At 43.4% G+C, this 13,914-nt stretch overlaps 2 protein-coding genes across 2 annotated transcripts in view; both read left to right on the top strand.

The window, feature by feature from the left end:
* The first annotated feature begins 1,579 nt into the window (after positions 1-1,579).
* Positions 1,580-2,067, top strand: NHLRC4 (NHL repeat containing 4). The gene has a single exon (XM_015819198.2). It carries the CDS (start codon positions 1,595-1,597, stop codon positions 2,042-2,044), a length of 450 nt encoding a protein of 149 aa, XP_015674684.1. The 5' UTR covers positions 1,580-1,594; the 3' UTR covers positions 2,045-2,067.
* A 9,394-nt stretch (positions 2,068-11,461) lies between these two features.
* Positions 11,462-13,914, top strand: part of PIGQ (phosphatidylinositol glycan anchor biosynthesis class Q) — a 28,460-nt gene continuing 26,007 nt past the window's right edge. The window contains exon 1 of the mRNA XM_015819197.1: positions 11,462-12,132. Within this exon, the coding sequence (XP_015674683.1) occupies positions 11,462-12,132 (671 nt within the window). The remainder of the gene's footprint in view (positions 12,133-13,914) is intronic.

The raw sequence follows: 13,914 nt of genomic DNA, 5'->3' as shown, positions 1-13,914 counted from the left end.
TGACGCTCCCTGCTGGCTTCTCCCTTGAGTTTGCGCGTCAGAAGTCTGCAGAGTAGATCCCAAAGGGTGATCATGTGACTGCTGGGTGCTGCAACTTTCCTAAAAGCCCAACTGTTGCCAAGCAGTTGAATTGTGTGTGACGGCAGAGATGCTGCGATGGTCATAAATGCCAAGACCATTTCTAAATCATTTTTTTTCAGCAGCAAGCATGGTAACTTTGGGTACTGGCTGTACAAAGAGCTATAAGTCAAGGACTACCTGTATGCTAGCTTAGGTTTCAGATTCTATCCAGTAAGTAAAGGCCAAGGATAGGAAGCGGAGGAGGGATGATGGGTTAGTTTTAAGTAATGATAGAAGGGGATATTTGTTGAACTGTGGGATCCTTGGTGCTCTCTCTGAGCTTGGTTGTTTCCTTGCAGATGTTTCATTAGCCATCTAGGGAACATCATCAGTCCTAGAAGGAAGTGGGGTCTGTGGAGAGGAGGAGGAGGAGGAGGAGGAGGAGGAGGACGATGACTGTGGGGTCCTTGGTGCTCTCTGACCTTGGTTGTTTTCTTGCAGACGTTTCATTATCAATCTAGGTAACATCATCAGTGCTAGAAGGGAGTGGGGTTTGCTCCCTGTTCATATTCAAGTGGCTTGCCTTAACAGGGAGCATATAAACAGGAAGCAACCCCCTCTCCCTTCTAGCACTGATAATGCTACCTAATTAGTAATGAAAGATCTGCAAGAAAACAACCAAGCTCTGAGAACACCAAAGACCCCTTCGGCTTTAAGTACATTCCATCTTAGTGGAAAATTTCATTTATTTGGAATCTTTTGCCTCTACAACTGTGCCCTCTACCCACTCTCAATGTAGTCTTCAGAAATATCTCCCCCCCACCCGTGAAACCCTTCCCAGACTGTATGATGGTTGTGTTGATGGTTTTTGTGTTGGTTTTTTTTTTAAAGGATGGATTATACCCTGGAAGACACGCAACGCAAGGAGAAACTTCTGAAGACCGTTTACACCCTCCAAGTCAAATCAGATTCCACTTTTCAGAAAGCTAGTCCTCTCCTGACCAACCATCCAGGCATGGGCATGGTGACTGACCACCAAGTTCACCAACTGGTGGAGAAAGCTAGGGTCATCTGCCATGACCTCGACAATATCAAAAACCACCTTTATTATCGGCAAGACGAGCTGATTCGGAGGATCTCAAATCCCAACCGGAGCCAGTATGGACCAGTGTGTGGAATTCACTGCTCCCCAGATGGAGTGGTCTACCTTACTACTGAGAACGCACCCAGAGTCGACATTCTTAATCGCTCTGGCCAGGCGTTTCGGTCCATCTCCTGTGTGGAATGGAAGAAGGCGTTTTTTTTACCCGAGGACGTGACCATCACCAGAGCTGGGATGGTGGCTGTCACAGACATGTTGAATGGAACCGTCCACATCTTCAATGACCGCTCCACGTTCTCCAAGGGGGAATGGCTAAGAATTGGGAAATTTTGCTCCCCCAGAGGGATTGCAGTTGAAGCCTCGGGAAGGATACTGGTGGCTGACTACACCGAAGGAAAAGTCCACACCTTCGCCCTGGACCGAGCTTTCAAGATGCAGAGCGCTCATTCTGTCTCCAACTTAAGCGGGCCACGCTACGTGTGCATGATCCCCGAGGGAGGGTTTGCAGTGAGTGAAGAATGTGGCGAAGTCAAGCTCTTCGACAGTGGCCACAAGTTGGTTTCCTCCATCAGCAGCAAATACGGACACCAGTTTGGCAACCCTGCTGGGATCTGTGCCGATAAGGAAGGCAATATTATAGTTGCCGACGAACAGCGTCAGAAAGTACATCTGTTTCCGAAGAACGGTTCTCCAATCTGTCTGGTGTCTAAAGGTCTTCTGAGACCGACAGGCGTTGCCTGTTCCACCGAGGGGTCCCTTTTGGTCACTGATAGTGGGGACAACGATGTCAAAGTCTTCAGATATCGTGTGAGGCCCAGTTACAATCCTGACATTATACCGGGGGACAATCCAAATTATTCACCTCGAGGGAAGGCAGGATAGGATCCTCCACTGTCCTCTACACAGGTGGTCCTCAATTTACCACAATTGAGCCCAAACTTTCTGTTGCTAACTGAGATGGTTGTTAAGTGAATTTTGACCCATTTCACGACCTTTCATGCCACAGTTGTTAAGTGAGTCACTGCAGTGGTTAAGTTAGTAACATGGTTATTAAGTGAATCTGGCTTCCCCCATTGACTTTGCTTGTCAGAAGGTCGCAAAAGGGGATCACATGACACTCCCCCCTTGGATGCTGCGACCGTTATAAATATGAACTAGTTGCCAAGCACCCGAATTTTGATCACGTGACCACGGGGGATGCTGCAAATGTCATAAGTGTGGAAAATGGTCATAAGTCACTTTTTTCAGTGCCGTTGTAACTTTGAGCATTCCCTAAACAAATGGTTGAAAGTCGAGAACTACCGGTGTTACAAAGATGAGGTAATCTTTGCCAGATTACCTCATCAAATCTGCATTCACTTGTCCAACAGTATATCAACCTACTCTAGTGAGGAAATATAATGTGCAGCGCTTCCTTTGTCGTAGAGAAGACCCAGCCCAAACAAAGAAAGCAACTTCAACAAATGGCACCCAAAAGGGGAGAATCTGAAATTGGTGCTAAATGGACAATTTGTCCAATAATTAACTTTTTCTCCCTTAATGGACTTTTTTGTAGTAAGAGAAATGTCAGAAGAAACAGACCATGGGGGAATGAGGGTGGGTGATAAGCAGACTATTTTTTTTTTAACATGACACTGATGAGAGTATTTTGACCTGGAAAGAGAGAGCATGCCCAATTTTTAGCTTTTAGGTTCCGACTGACGAACCCAACTGAGCAAGCACCATCGAGACAATCCAATTTCTTAATGCAAAACTTTATTGAGTACATCATTTTGGCACAGATGAAAGCAAAACCAGCTCTGGTTATTTCCCGTGCAAACCACTATAATTAAAGTATAGAATCCTCCCTCCGCTTATTAGTGCAGGTCACATGGTCCAATCGAGTGTCAAATTATTGTTATGAGAAAGTGTCTCTCTGTGTTGGCCAGCACCTGCTGAAACGTCCTTGGTTCACACAGGCTGACTTTTTGTTGTCTGGAGCCTGCATTTCTTTTTTCCCTCTCCTCCCCCCCTAGTGCGTTGGCAAGCTGAGAAGCAATAATGGTGGCAATATCATATGTGGGCCTCAAGCTTGACACAATGTTTCTCAACCTTGACAGTTTTCAGATGAGTGGACTTCAACTCCCAGAATGCCTCAGCCAGCCATGAATCTGATTTGCATCATACCTGTATTTTGTTAAAAAAAATATTGTAAGAGTTGTATTGTAAGCCACTTGTTTGACTAAGCCAGCACTGAAGCATAAATAAATATAGTAAGGCTGAAAGTGGCTGCATTGTTTGTAAGTGTGTAAGATATTCTTCTGTGTTTTTATCTGTTGATTTGTTGTTTTAATTGTTTTTCATTTTATTTATGCCAGTTTATTTTTTGCTGATTTTGACTTGTAAACTGCATAGAGTCTCACAAGTGAGATAGGCAGCTATATAAATTTAAACATACAAACAAAAGTTAATATAATATGAATCTAGCTGATATAAAGAAAAGTTTTTTTCTTTCATCCCAAAGATTCAATGCTTCCGCCCAGCAAAGTTTTGATATAAGTACACTGCTAACATTTTGTTTTCTCCCAAAAGTATAGTAAGCATATTTTCTTGCAAAAAAAAATTAAGGGCAAACTTGAAGAAGGAGCAAATCTGAAAGAGGTAGATAAGTATAAAAGCAATATTTGTTTATAACTTTGCCTTACAAAGGAAAATTCGAGAGCAAAACCAAGAAAACCTTTACAAAAATGCATATTCTAATAAAAATAAAAAGCTTAATAAGCCGTGAAGTTATAAGGAGCAAGGATTAAAAAGGATTTCTGCAGTCAGACTGCCCATTACACAGAACCATTTGTCCAGTAAAATGACCACAGTAAAGGGCAAAAGTGAGTTTTTGAAAAATAAATAATAAATAATAATCAACAAATCTAAAGGATAACTTTCTGTAATGAAGGTCTGTCTTTTTATAATAAAAGACATATGGTCACAGGATCAAAGACAGATATTAAAGAGGGAATTGCGTATGGGAAGATTCTGAGCCATTTTGTAGAGTTATCAGCTTCCAACAAAACGTTTTGGAAGCAGACAAGGCGAATCCTTACTGAGATATCAGTTGAGATGGCATGAAGCTTATCAGGAAAATGGAAGATGCAGACCTTGCGTTGAAAGGAAGCTGTGTGTTCTGCCCAGGGTGTGGACAGTTAATTTCACTTTGCGGAGGAAATGTTCTTACTGCAGTAAGGAGAGACCATTTGGCAATTTGAAACCTCGCTACCAGACCTTCCACTTTCTGCATTACTGTACATTTAATCAGGTCAGTATGAAACAAAAGCCAAATTCATGCCTGATCTAAACAAACCGCGTTTCATATGTGTGTAGATGGTTAGTGAAATTTTGTGGCTGTGGTGTTTGTATTGTGGCATCTAATTACATGCTGTACAAGGATAAACTTGCAAGTTCTATTCTATGGTTGTGTGCATGGGTGTAATTAATGCGTATGTGAATTTAATAAGCTACAAAAGATTGTTGAAGCCAAAACCAAGTTGCTTTAGAACAAAGTCACAGTTTGTTTTTTACTTTATCTATGGTAAAAAAATGTAAAGTAAAATGTTTTAACAGGATATAAGAAAACATCTTTGAGAATTTTCAGATTTTTTTTTTTAACCAATTTGACTGATCTAGTACGGCTTTTATGTTACTGGTCTTCTATTTCAGTCTTTCTGAAACTTGACTGTGGACTTGAACTCCCAGAATTCCCCAGCCAGCGACCTTGTGCTGACTGTGGGATTCTGGGAGTTGTAGTCCACACCTCTTCAAGGTGCCAAATTTGAGAAACACTGCATTTGACTGTCTCCAAAAGGCACAAACTTCCACTTCTTCATTTGCTTTCAGTGGATTTGTTTCCGAGGGGCAACGTGTGGGAAGCTCAGCATTTGCAGAAGAACGACCCGCCTTTATTGTTACGGTTTAACTTTTTATTATTGTTATTGTTTAACTTTATTGTTATTGATATTGTCAAACAATAACAATAAAAGCGGGGGGGAGGAAGACTCCTCATTGAACAAAACTAAAAGAGCAGCTTTTTTGGCCATAAAAATAGGTCGAACTGCTGGTGAGAGCGAAGAAGGAGTAGTAAAAAATCTGAAATAAATAGCTGGGTCGGTTTCAAAAAAGCATGAATTGCGGGGGGAAAAGGGGTGTCTCTTTTCGCCAAAGAGAAGCGCGGCGAGGCGGAACTCAATGTAGGCGAGCGCGGGAGGTCGCCGGAAGGCTATTAGGCAAGGACGTCACGGACGTTTCTGAAGGGGCGGACCGCGTCTCCTAGAAACCGGCCAGTAGCACCCGGAAGTGAGTTGAATGTCAAGCGGCGCGGGCTTTTTTCTCCCTCTTCCGCGTTTCTGGGGGCAGCAAAACCGAGCGGGGGGTAAGTTTGGGGAACAGACGGGAGAGCTCTTCCCTGAAACGGGGGCAAAGGGGGACACGGTAGCCCTTTTTTGGCCTAGCGTCCCTGCACAGGCACGCTTAAACCGAGTTTGCTGAATAGACCACGATGGGAGGGGTCCCTCTGGGATTGTGGGCCTTTCACCGGCGTAGAACCCCGGTGGGTGGGGCGCCTGTCCCAGGCATCAAACCCAGGGGTGGTGGGGGAGGGGGTTGTGTGAATTGGGCCACCCAGGGTTCCCGAGTTGAGTCCTGGAAGCGCCTTCATGGGCAGCAGGTGGGCGAGGAGAGTCGCCTGTTGGTCGGAAGAGACTCTGTAAGGGAAGATTGCAAAAGGGCTGGGGTCTGCCTTGGGTTAAGCCAAAATGGGGTGGGGTCTTTTGGGGGAAGATGCTTGGGATTGCTGTCTTGGGGAGAGAAAGTCTTTGGTGTGGAGTGTTTGGGGCGGATCTTTGGGGGAGATATTTGGGGTAGGGGTCTCTGTCCTGGCATCTTTGGAGGACATTGTTTGTGGAGGGTATTTGGGGTGGATTTTTGAACTGGGTTCTTTGGGGGAGAGGATCTTTTGGGGACGATGTTTGGGGTAGGGTCTTCAGGGAAGAGCCTTTGGCATGGAGTCTTTGGGGAGGATATTTGGGGTGGGGTCTTTAGCTGAGCATTATTGGGCTTGCTTCTTTGGGGGGGGAACCATCTAGGGGTCCTCCAAGCACCCTGGTCCAACAGTCAGGACTCTATTAATGTCTTCCCTGTATGAAGGTTAGGCAAATGGACTCCTCACAGATGTCCATTCTTCAACTACTAAGTAAGGGATAAAATATTATCCTTCAGATCTGCTCAACTTCCCTTTAGCTTTTTAAAAACCTTTCCTTTTACTTTTTAAAAAAACTTCACTTATTATGGTTTGTAGCACAATCAGCCAGAAGTTTAGACTATATTTGACATTTTTATCCACCTATTGAGTCCTTCTCAAAGACCTGGGATAGGCAGATGTTGTTTAATGGTGTTAAAGGTCTTGTCACAGGGTGTGTAACCTGTTCCGAGTAAAGCTGCCTTTAGCAATCAATGATAATTTTGTCAGTGGCATTGATGTTCAGTGGTGCTTGAGATATTTTTGGGGTTGTTCCCAACACATCTGTTATAGTTTGTCGCATAGTTGGCCAGATATTCAGACTGGATTTGGCCATTTTATCCACCTATTGAGTCCTTCCTAAGGACCTGGGATAGATAGATGTCAATGTTTGATGGTGTTAAAGGTATTGTCGCAGGATGTAAGCTGCTCTGAATAAAACTGCCTTTTGCAATTGGTGGTGATTTTGTCAATGCCAATGGTGTTCAAGTGGTGCTCCAGTTGTTTCAGAATTGCAATCAAGGTGCCTATGACTGTTGGTACTACCTTTGCTTTCTTTTGCCACAGTCTTTCTATTTCTATTTGCAGGTCTTTGCATTTTTGTTATCTTCTCCCCTTATAATTTTTATTATTATTAGGAATTGATAATTCTTCATTGGGAACCATTTTTTAAAAAAAACTACAGCTAAACACAGCATGACTTTTGCTGTTCTATACCATTTTGTTTTGTCTCCATGATTCCACTCCAGTAATTTGAAGTTATAACTGTTAGAGTTGTAGTTACTTGGTCTGAGGTGTAAGCAAATGACAGGGAATGGCTAATGGTATCCCCAAAACCGAGCATCTTCCAGCTGTCTTCTGTCTCAACAGGTTTTTTTTAAAAAAACTAACATTTAAAAGATGATGAATGATGCAAACATGCTGTCATTTTATTGGAAAATATCTCAAAACACCTAGTACAATGTCATGTGGCATATTTAATGAAATATTATTGGAGAAACATAAGAGGAAACAAAGGCAAGTGGCAACATCTAATATGGGTCATTAATGTAAGGAATTAGCCAATGATTGAGCTTTAAAATTGAGTAGCTGTCAACCTATAGAGATTTCTGCCCACATTAATAATCTTCACATTATTGGGGAAATGTGTTATGTACTATTGTTTGAATGCTGTAGTAAAAATTAAGGCCTCGCTATCTAACCATTAAATCTAGCCTGGCTATCACTGATCTTTCTGGCTACTCTAGAAAAATCTACATTGAGAAACAAAGTCTCAAACTTTTCAGGGCTAAGAAATTGTTCTGTGGTTTCCTAATACAGTATGTTCTGGTCCTATTATTCTCTCACATTTGTTTGCATTTTTTGCAACAATTTTCTCTTTTTCTATGCATTTTGTCAATGCTCCCTCTTTGAGCATTATTACTTATTTAAATTTTTAAAGCTCACACATTACCAGCAAAATGTAAGATATCCAGTTCCTTGTTTTTTTCTAATAAGGTGGAATCGAGGCATTTCTACAATAAGACTTCGTGAACAGTGACTGGTTTTTATCTGTTCGCTCGCTCACTTTCTCCTTGCGTATATGTGTTATAGCTAGAAAAAAAAGGAGACTGGGGGATTCAGTGCAGTAAATATGGGTTAGGCTTGGATAGAATTAACCACTAACATTAATGCTCACATGCTTAAGAACCAATATGCTTAAGTACCAATATTTTACAGAAAAATAGTCCTGTTGCAGACTTGGCAGGAAACAGTTTTGTAAAACACAAATGTGTCAAATGTCCATTCCCCCCCAATAACTTTCTGTCTTGGAAGCTCTAGTTGCCGATGGGAATGTTACTACACCATGACTCTTATTCCTATTTCTTCCTCCTAAGCCAGGAGATCAATTGACCCCTAACCTTTACCCACACCGACAACTGCCCCACATTCCTAAATGAAAGGGCTGATGAGAAAATAACCCCATCCCAGGAACTGTAAGCCTTCTCTTCTTATAAACTCCATACACTGATAAAGAGCATGCATCAACCAGACACCACTTTTCTGCCTCAAGAGACTGGGAATTCATCCAGAAACAGACATTGTCTCCTGCAACACCATTTGACAGGCTGACTTTTTTTTCTTTTTTCTGGATAAGTCAAGGCATTTTCGATGCAAATGAATCGCCCCTTTTCCAGTGCAAAATGTCAGGGATCAGCTGTACTTTATTTGAGCAGAAAAGTCAGCAGAGACTTCCTTTTCTGCAGAATATTCTTTCCAATCTACCTGCTGTAACCCAACATTTACATTCTGCTAATTGGACCTGTCGCGGAGGACACAGCCCAAGGGTTTTTGCATGGCAACCTTGGAAAAGTGCTGAAGGACAGCAGACGCTGGATGATGTAAACTGGTCTTGTTTACTGTAATGTTTGAGTTTAATGTTTATTAAGTTACTTAAAAAGATAGGAAGTTGTTAGTTCCAAGGTCACGCGTCACATGTTTTGAGGTCACCTTGGATTTTATAGTGAAAACAGAAAGATTGGGGTGAAGAATCCAAATAAAGTGGTATTTTCCCTCCTTTGTGCCTTCTCTCTCTCTCTCTCTCTCTCTCTCTCTCTCTCTCTCTCTCTCTCTCTCTCTCTCTCTCTCTCTCTCTCCCTCTCTCTCTCTCTCTCTCCCTCTCCCTCTTTCTCTCTCCCTCCCTCTCTCTCTCTCCCTCTCCCTCCCTCTCTCATTCTCTCTCTCTCTCTCAGCGTGACTTGCTAAGTGCACTGGTGCTGGACTGCTGCTTATTTTATTTATTTTTTACAGGTAGTCCTTGACTTATGACCACATTTCAGCCCAAAATGTTGTTTAGTGAATCACTGCATTTGATAGGTCAGTAACACGGTTGCTAAGTGAATCTGGCTTCCCCCACTGACTTTGCTTGTCAGAAGGTTGCAAAAGCATATAACCCCGGGAACCTACGACCGTCATAAATAGGAACCAGTTGCCAAACATCTGAATATTGGTCATGTGACCGTGGGGATGCTGCAGTGGTCGTGTGAACGATGGTCTTAAGTCATTTTTCTCAGTGCTGTAACTTCAGACAGTCACTAAATGAAATGTTATAAGCCGAGGACTACCTATATAGTGTAACAGAACACGGCATCAAAAACAGCACGTACAATGTCTTAAAATATAAAACACACTATTTTAAAAACACACAGCATGAGTGTTGAATACAATTTTGTATAAAATTAAATTATATATGAGCAGTTTACTGGGGTGGCTAAACCTATATAATGTAGTGGGTGCAATGTAGACTAGTCTCCTCATTGCGCATCCCAGGCAACGTGATCTTGTCCTGGCTAAATAGTCTATATATTCCAGCTGCTGGATCTCCCAGCAAGAAGCAGCAACAGGAATAGCGAAAATACTGGATTGCTGCTAAAACTAGGAGAGTACAAAAGCTAGCCTTGGGGAATTTTTTGACTGCTGCTTTGTGCCTTCTCTGTAGGACTGTATTGATGAAATTAAGTTGGTGATCATGAAAGAGCTTAAACTACTATTTTGGGGGGGTGGAAGTGGGGTGGAAGGCTATTGCTAAAGACACTGGAGCCCTGTAAGATTAAATAGCAATAGCACTTTGACTTATATACCGCTTCACAGTGCTTTACAGCCCTCTCTAAGCATATTACCTCCTAACAGAGTCAGCGTATTGCCCCCTAATAATCTGGGTCCTCATTTTACCCACCTCGGAAGGATAGAAGACTGAATCAACATTGAGCCGGTCAGGATCGAACTCCTGGCAGTTGGCAGAGTCAGCCTGCAATACTGCATTCTAACCACTGTGCCACCACAGCTCAATGCTGGGTACTCCAGCTGGACACTCTATAGAAACTTCCCATTAAGAACTTAATTATCTTTTAACTGCAAAAATGTGGGTACACAACACCCCACATTATGCTGGGGTTTAGAAAGGAACCTGTGTTCCTTGTTTTTGAGGGCGACCTCAGCATCCTGATTTTAAATGCCTTTGGAGTAAAACCAGGATTTGACTTAACATCTCAGCTGAAATGCTTGCTTTTTAATTAGACCACACAGTTCTTTCTTTCGGAGAACCCCAGTTCTGAACCATAAATTTGCAACTAGCTTTTGAGCCGATTTATTAATCTAATCCGCTGTGGCGGTCCTTGTGCTTGTTAGTTTAATCATCTAATTAATTAACTTAATTGTTCCCATGGCAGCTGTACAAAGAAATGCCACTTTCTCTATCCGCATTTCGTAGTTGGAGAAAAAAATAATAATCATTGCGAGAGCCTTTAGCTCCCCTTTGTAATGGGTGATAAACTGAGAGATGGCTGCCTAACCTATTTATTCTATTTATATTCCATCTTTTATTTTTGTACAACTCAAGAAAGTGTACATAATGTTCCTGCCTCCTCTTTTGCCCACAAACACCCTTGTAAAGTGGGCTGGATTGAGACAGAGTGACTGGCTCAAAATCACCGAGTGATTTGTCTAAGGAAGGACTCGAACTCACAACCTCCTGGACTGTATCCAGCACTGTAATCCAGTATTGTAGTTGTCTGCCACAACCCGGCTCTCATATTTAACCTATGCTTGAATACTCAGTAAAGAAAAGTTCACCAGGGCACGTAGCAATCTGTTCCACATTTAATTAGGGAGATTTTCCTGTTTAAGTGAAATAGTCTGCCTTAATTTTCCAGACAAAATTCTGAGCTGCAGAGCAATAGAAAACTCTGGCCCAACTTTTGTGCGTGGGCCATTTATATTTTGGGAGTTGTTAGTGTTACTTCCAGCTAAACATAACCAAATCATAAGACTTTAGGGTTCTTTTCTTTTGATCTTTTGTAATCCTTCCAGTTTTTGAATAATCCAGCTGTTCTCCTGTCACATACAGTCTACCGAACCGGCAACAAAAGCATTTCCTTCAGTTTAAGGCTTAATCTCTTAATTTGCTCCAGTCAGTGCGTGAATTCAGAAGCAGCTCGTTTATTTTGTTTTTCTGTTTCTTCTCTAGGACTTCACAGATTTCAGATTTCCGCATCATGGCGTTTAAAGTCTTTTTCCCTCTTTGCTGCGCTTCGGCCGAGAGTGGCCTTCTGATTGGACGATGGATTCCAGAACAGAACTCCATCGTTATCCTGGCTGTCATCCATTTCCCTTTGATTCCCGGTCAGGTGAAGCAGTATCTCTCCAAAATGCAACACGCCACCCAAGTCCAACTGTCGGTGTTGGGTTCCTGGACTAACAGCCAAGAAAAAGAGAATTTGCAAAGGTTCCTGGAAGACCTGGGCACCATCTTTTCCCAGGGCCCCTGGGTCCAGCTCAGCAGGCAAAAAGGCAGCAGGTTTTGGAACTGTGTGGCCAACTGGAAGGAATCCATCAGTAGCAGAGATGCCGAAGAAACCATCGTGATCTATTACGACCAGCGCAAAGTGATGCTCTCGCAGCTTCATCCTCCCAACAAGCCCGGGGTCCCTTCCGATCAAAAGGCAGCCGATGCTTCCAAGCTGGCTGCTGTGTTTGACAGTGTTGGAAAAAGCAAATTGCTGTTCATGAAGGACCAGTACCACGAGGGCCCCATCAGGCTCACCCACTGGCAGTCGGAAGGGGTGGAGGCCAGCATTATCGTAGAACTGTTGAAACAGGTGTCGGTCCCTGCCTGTGTGCTGATCAGCCTCCTCCTTTCCCTCGTGTCTGGCATCTGTAAAAGCAGGTAGGTGGGTTAATAATAATAATAATAATAGTAAAATTGGAAGGGATCTTGGAGGTCATCGAGTCCAACCCCTTGCTCAGGCAGGAAACCCTATACCATTTCGGACAAATGGCTGTCCAGTCTCTTCTTAAAAACTTCCAGTGTTGGAGCATTCACCGCTTCTGGATGCAGGTTGTTCCACTGGTTAATTGTTCTCACTGTCAGGAAGTTTCTCCTTAGTTCTAGGTTGCTTCTCTCCTTGATGAGTTTCCACCCGTTGCTTTTTGTCCTGCCTTCAGGCGCTTTGGAGAATAGCTTGACTCCCTCTTCTTTGGGGCAGCCCCTGAGATACTGGAACACTGCTATCATGTCCCCCGTCGTCCTTCTCTTCGTTGAACTAGACATACCCAATTCCAGCAGCCGTTCCTTATATGTTTTAGCCTCCAGTCCCCTAATCATCTTTGTTGCTCTTCTCTGTACTCTTTCTAGAGTCTCAGCATCCTTTTTACATCGCGGTGACCAAAACTGGATGCCGTATTCCAAGTGTGGCCTTACCAAGGCCTTGTAAAGTGGTATTAATACTTCACCTGATCTTGATTCTATCCCTCTGTTAATGCAGCCCAGCACTGTGTTGGACTTTTTGGCAGCTGCAGCACACGGCTGGCTCCTATTTAGGTGATTGGGTTGAATGGGTTGAATTGGGTTGAATGGGAAGAAATGATAGGGAATCACAGAACTCAAAGATTGGGAACTGTCTCCTAGTGACAGAGAGCTCACAGTGTAGTAGAAGGGAACCCTGTGCCTATTCACTTGCTCTTGAAACGTCAACGGTTCCAGTAGGAAATATGTCAAAGGGAAAACGAGAGCTAGATCTTGTCACCAGCCTAATTCCCAATTCTTTCCTATGAATGGATGACTTAAAACAGTGCTCTTCAATTCAAGCTTGATCATTTCTTTCCTGCAGCACAGAAATCCCAGGTGCGAAATGGACTTTTGCAATAAAAGGGATGGTTGGTTGGTTGGTTTGTTTATATCTCACTTTTATTATTTTTACTAATAACTCAAGGTGGCCAACACACAAAACTCCTTCTCCTATTTTCCCCACAACAAAACCCTGTGAGGTGACGTGGGCTGACAGAGAGTGACTGGCCCAAAGTCACCTAGCTATCTTTCATGCTTAAGGCAGGACTAGAACTCCCAGTCTCCTGGTGATTGACCCAAAGTCACCCAGTGGGCTTTCATGCCTCAGGCAGGACTAGAACTCCCAGTCTCCTGGTGATTGACCCAAAGTCACCTAGCCAGCTTTCATGCCTAAGGCAGGACTAGAACTCCCAGTCTCCTGGTGATTGACCCAAAGTCACCCAGTGGGCTTTCATGCCTAAGGCAGGACTAGAACTCCCAGTCTCCTGGTGATTGACCCAAAGTCACCCAGTGGGCTTTCATGCCTAAGGCAGGACTAGACCTCCCAGTCTCCTGGTGATTGACCCAAAGTCACCTAGCCAGCTTTCATGCCTAAGGCAGGACTAGAACTCCCAGTCTCCTGGTGATTGATCCAAAGTCACCTAGCCAGCTTTCATGCCTAAGGCAGGACTAGAACTCACTGTCTCCTGGTTTGTTGACCCAAAGTCACCTAGCCAGCTTTCATGCCTCAGGCAGGACTAGAACTCCCAGTCTCCTGGTGATTGACCCAAAGTCACCCAGTGGGCTTTCATGCCTCAGGCAGGACTAGAACTCCCAGTCTCCTGGTGATTGATCCAAAGTCACCTAGCCAGCTTTCATGCCCAAGGCAGGACTAGAACTCAC

Source organism: Protobothrops mucrosquamatus, unplaced genomic scaffold (assembly GCF_001527695.2).
Source record: "Protobothrops mucrosquamatus isolate PMUCROS unplaced genomic scaffold, P.Mucros_1.0 scaffold873, whole genome shotgun sequence".
NCBI classification, from domain to species: Eukaryota; Metazoa; Chordata; class Lepidosauria; order Squamata; family Viperidae; genus Protobothrops; species Protobothrops mucrosquamatus.
This window is presented reverse-complemented; position numbering and strand designations above follow the sequence as displayed.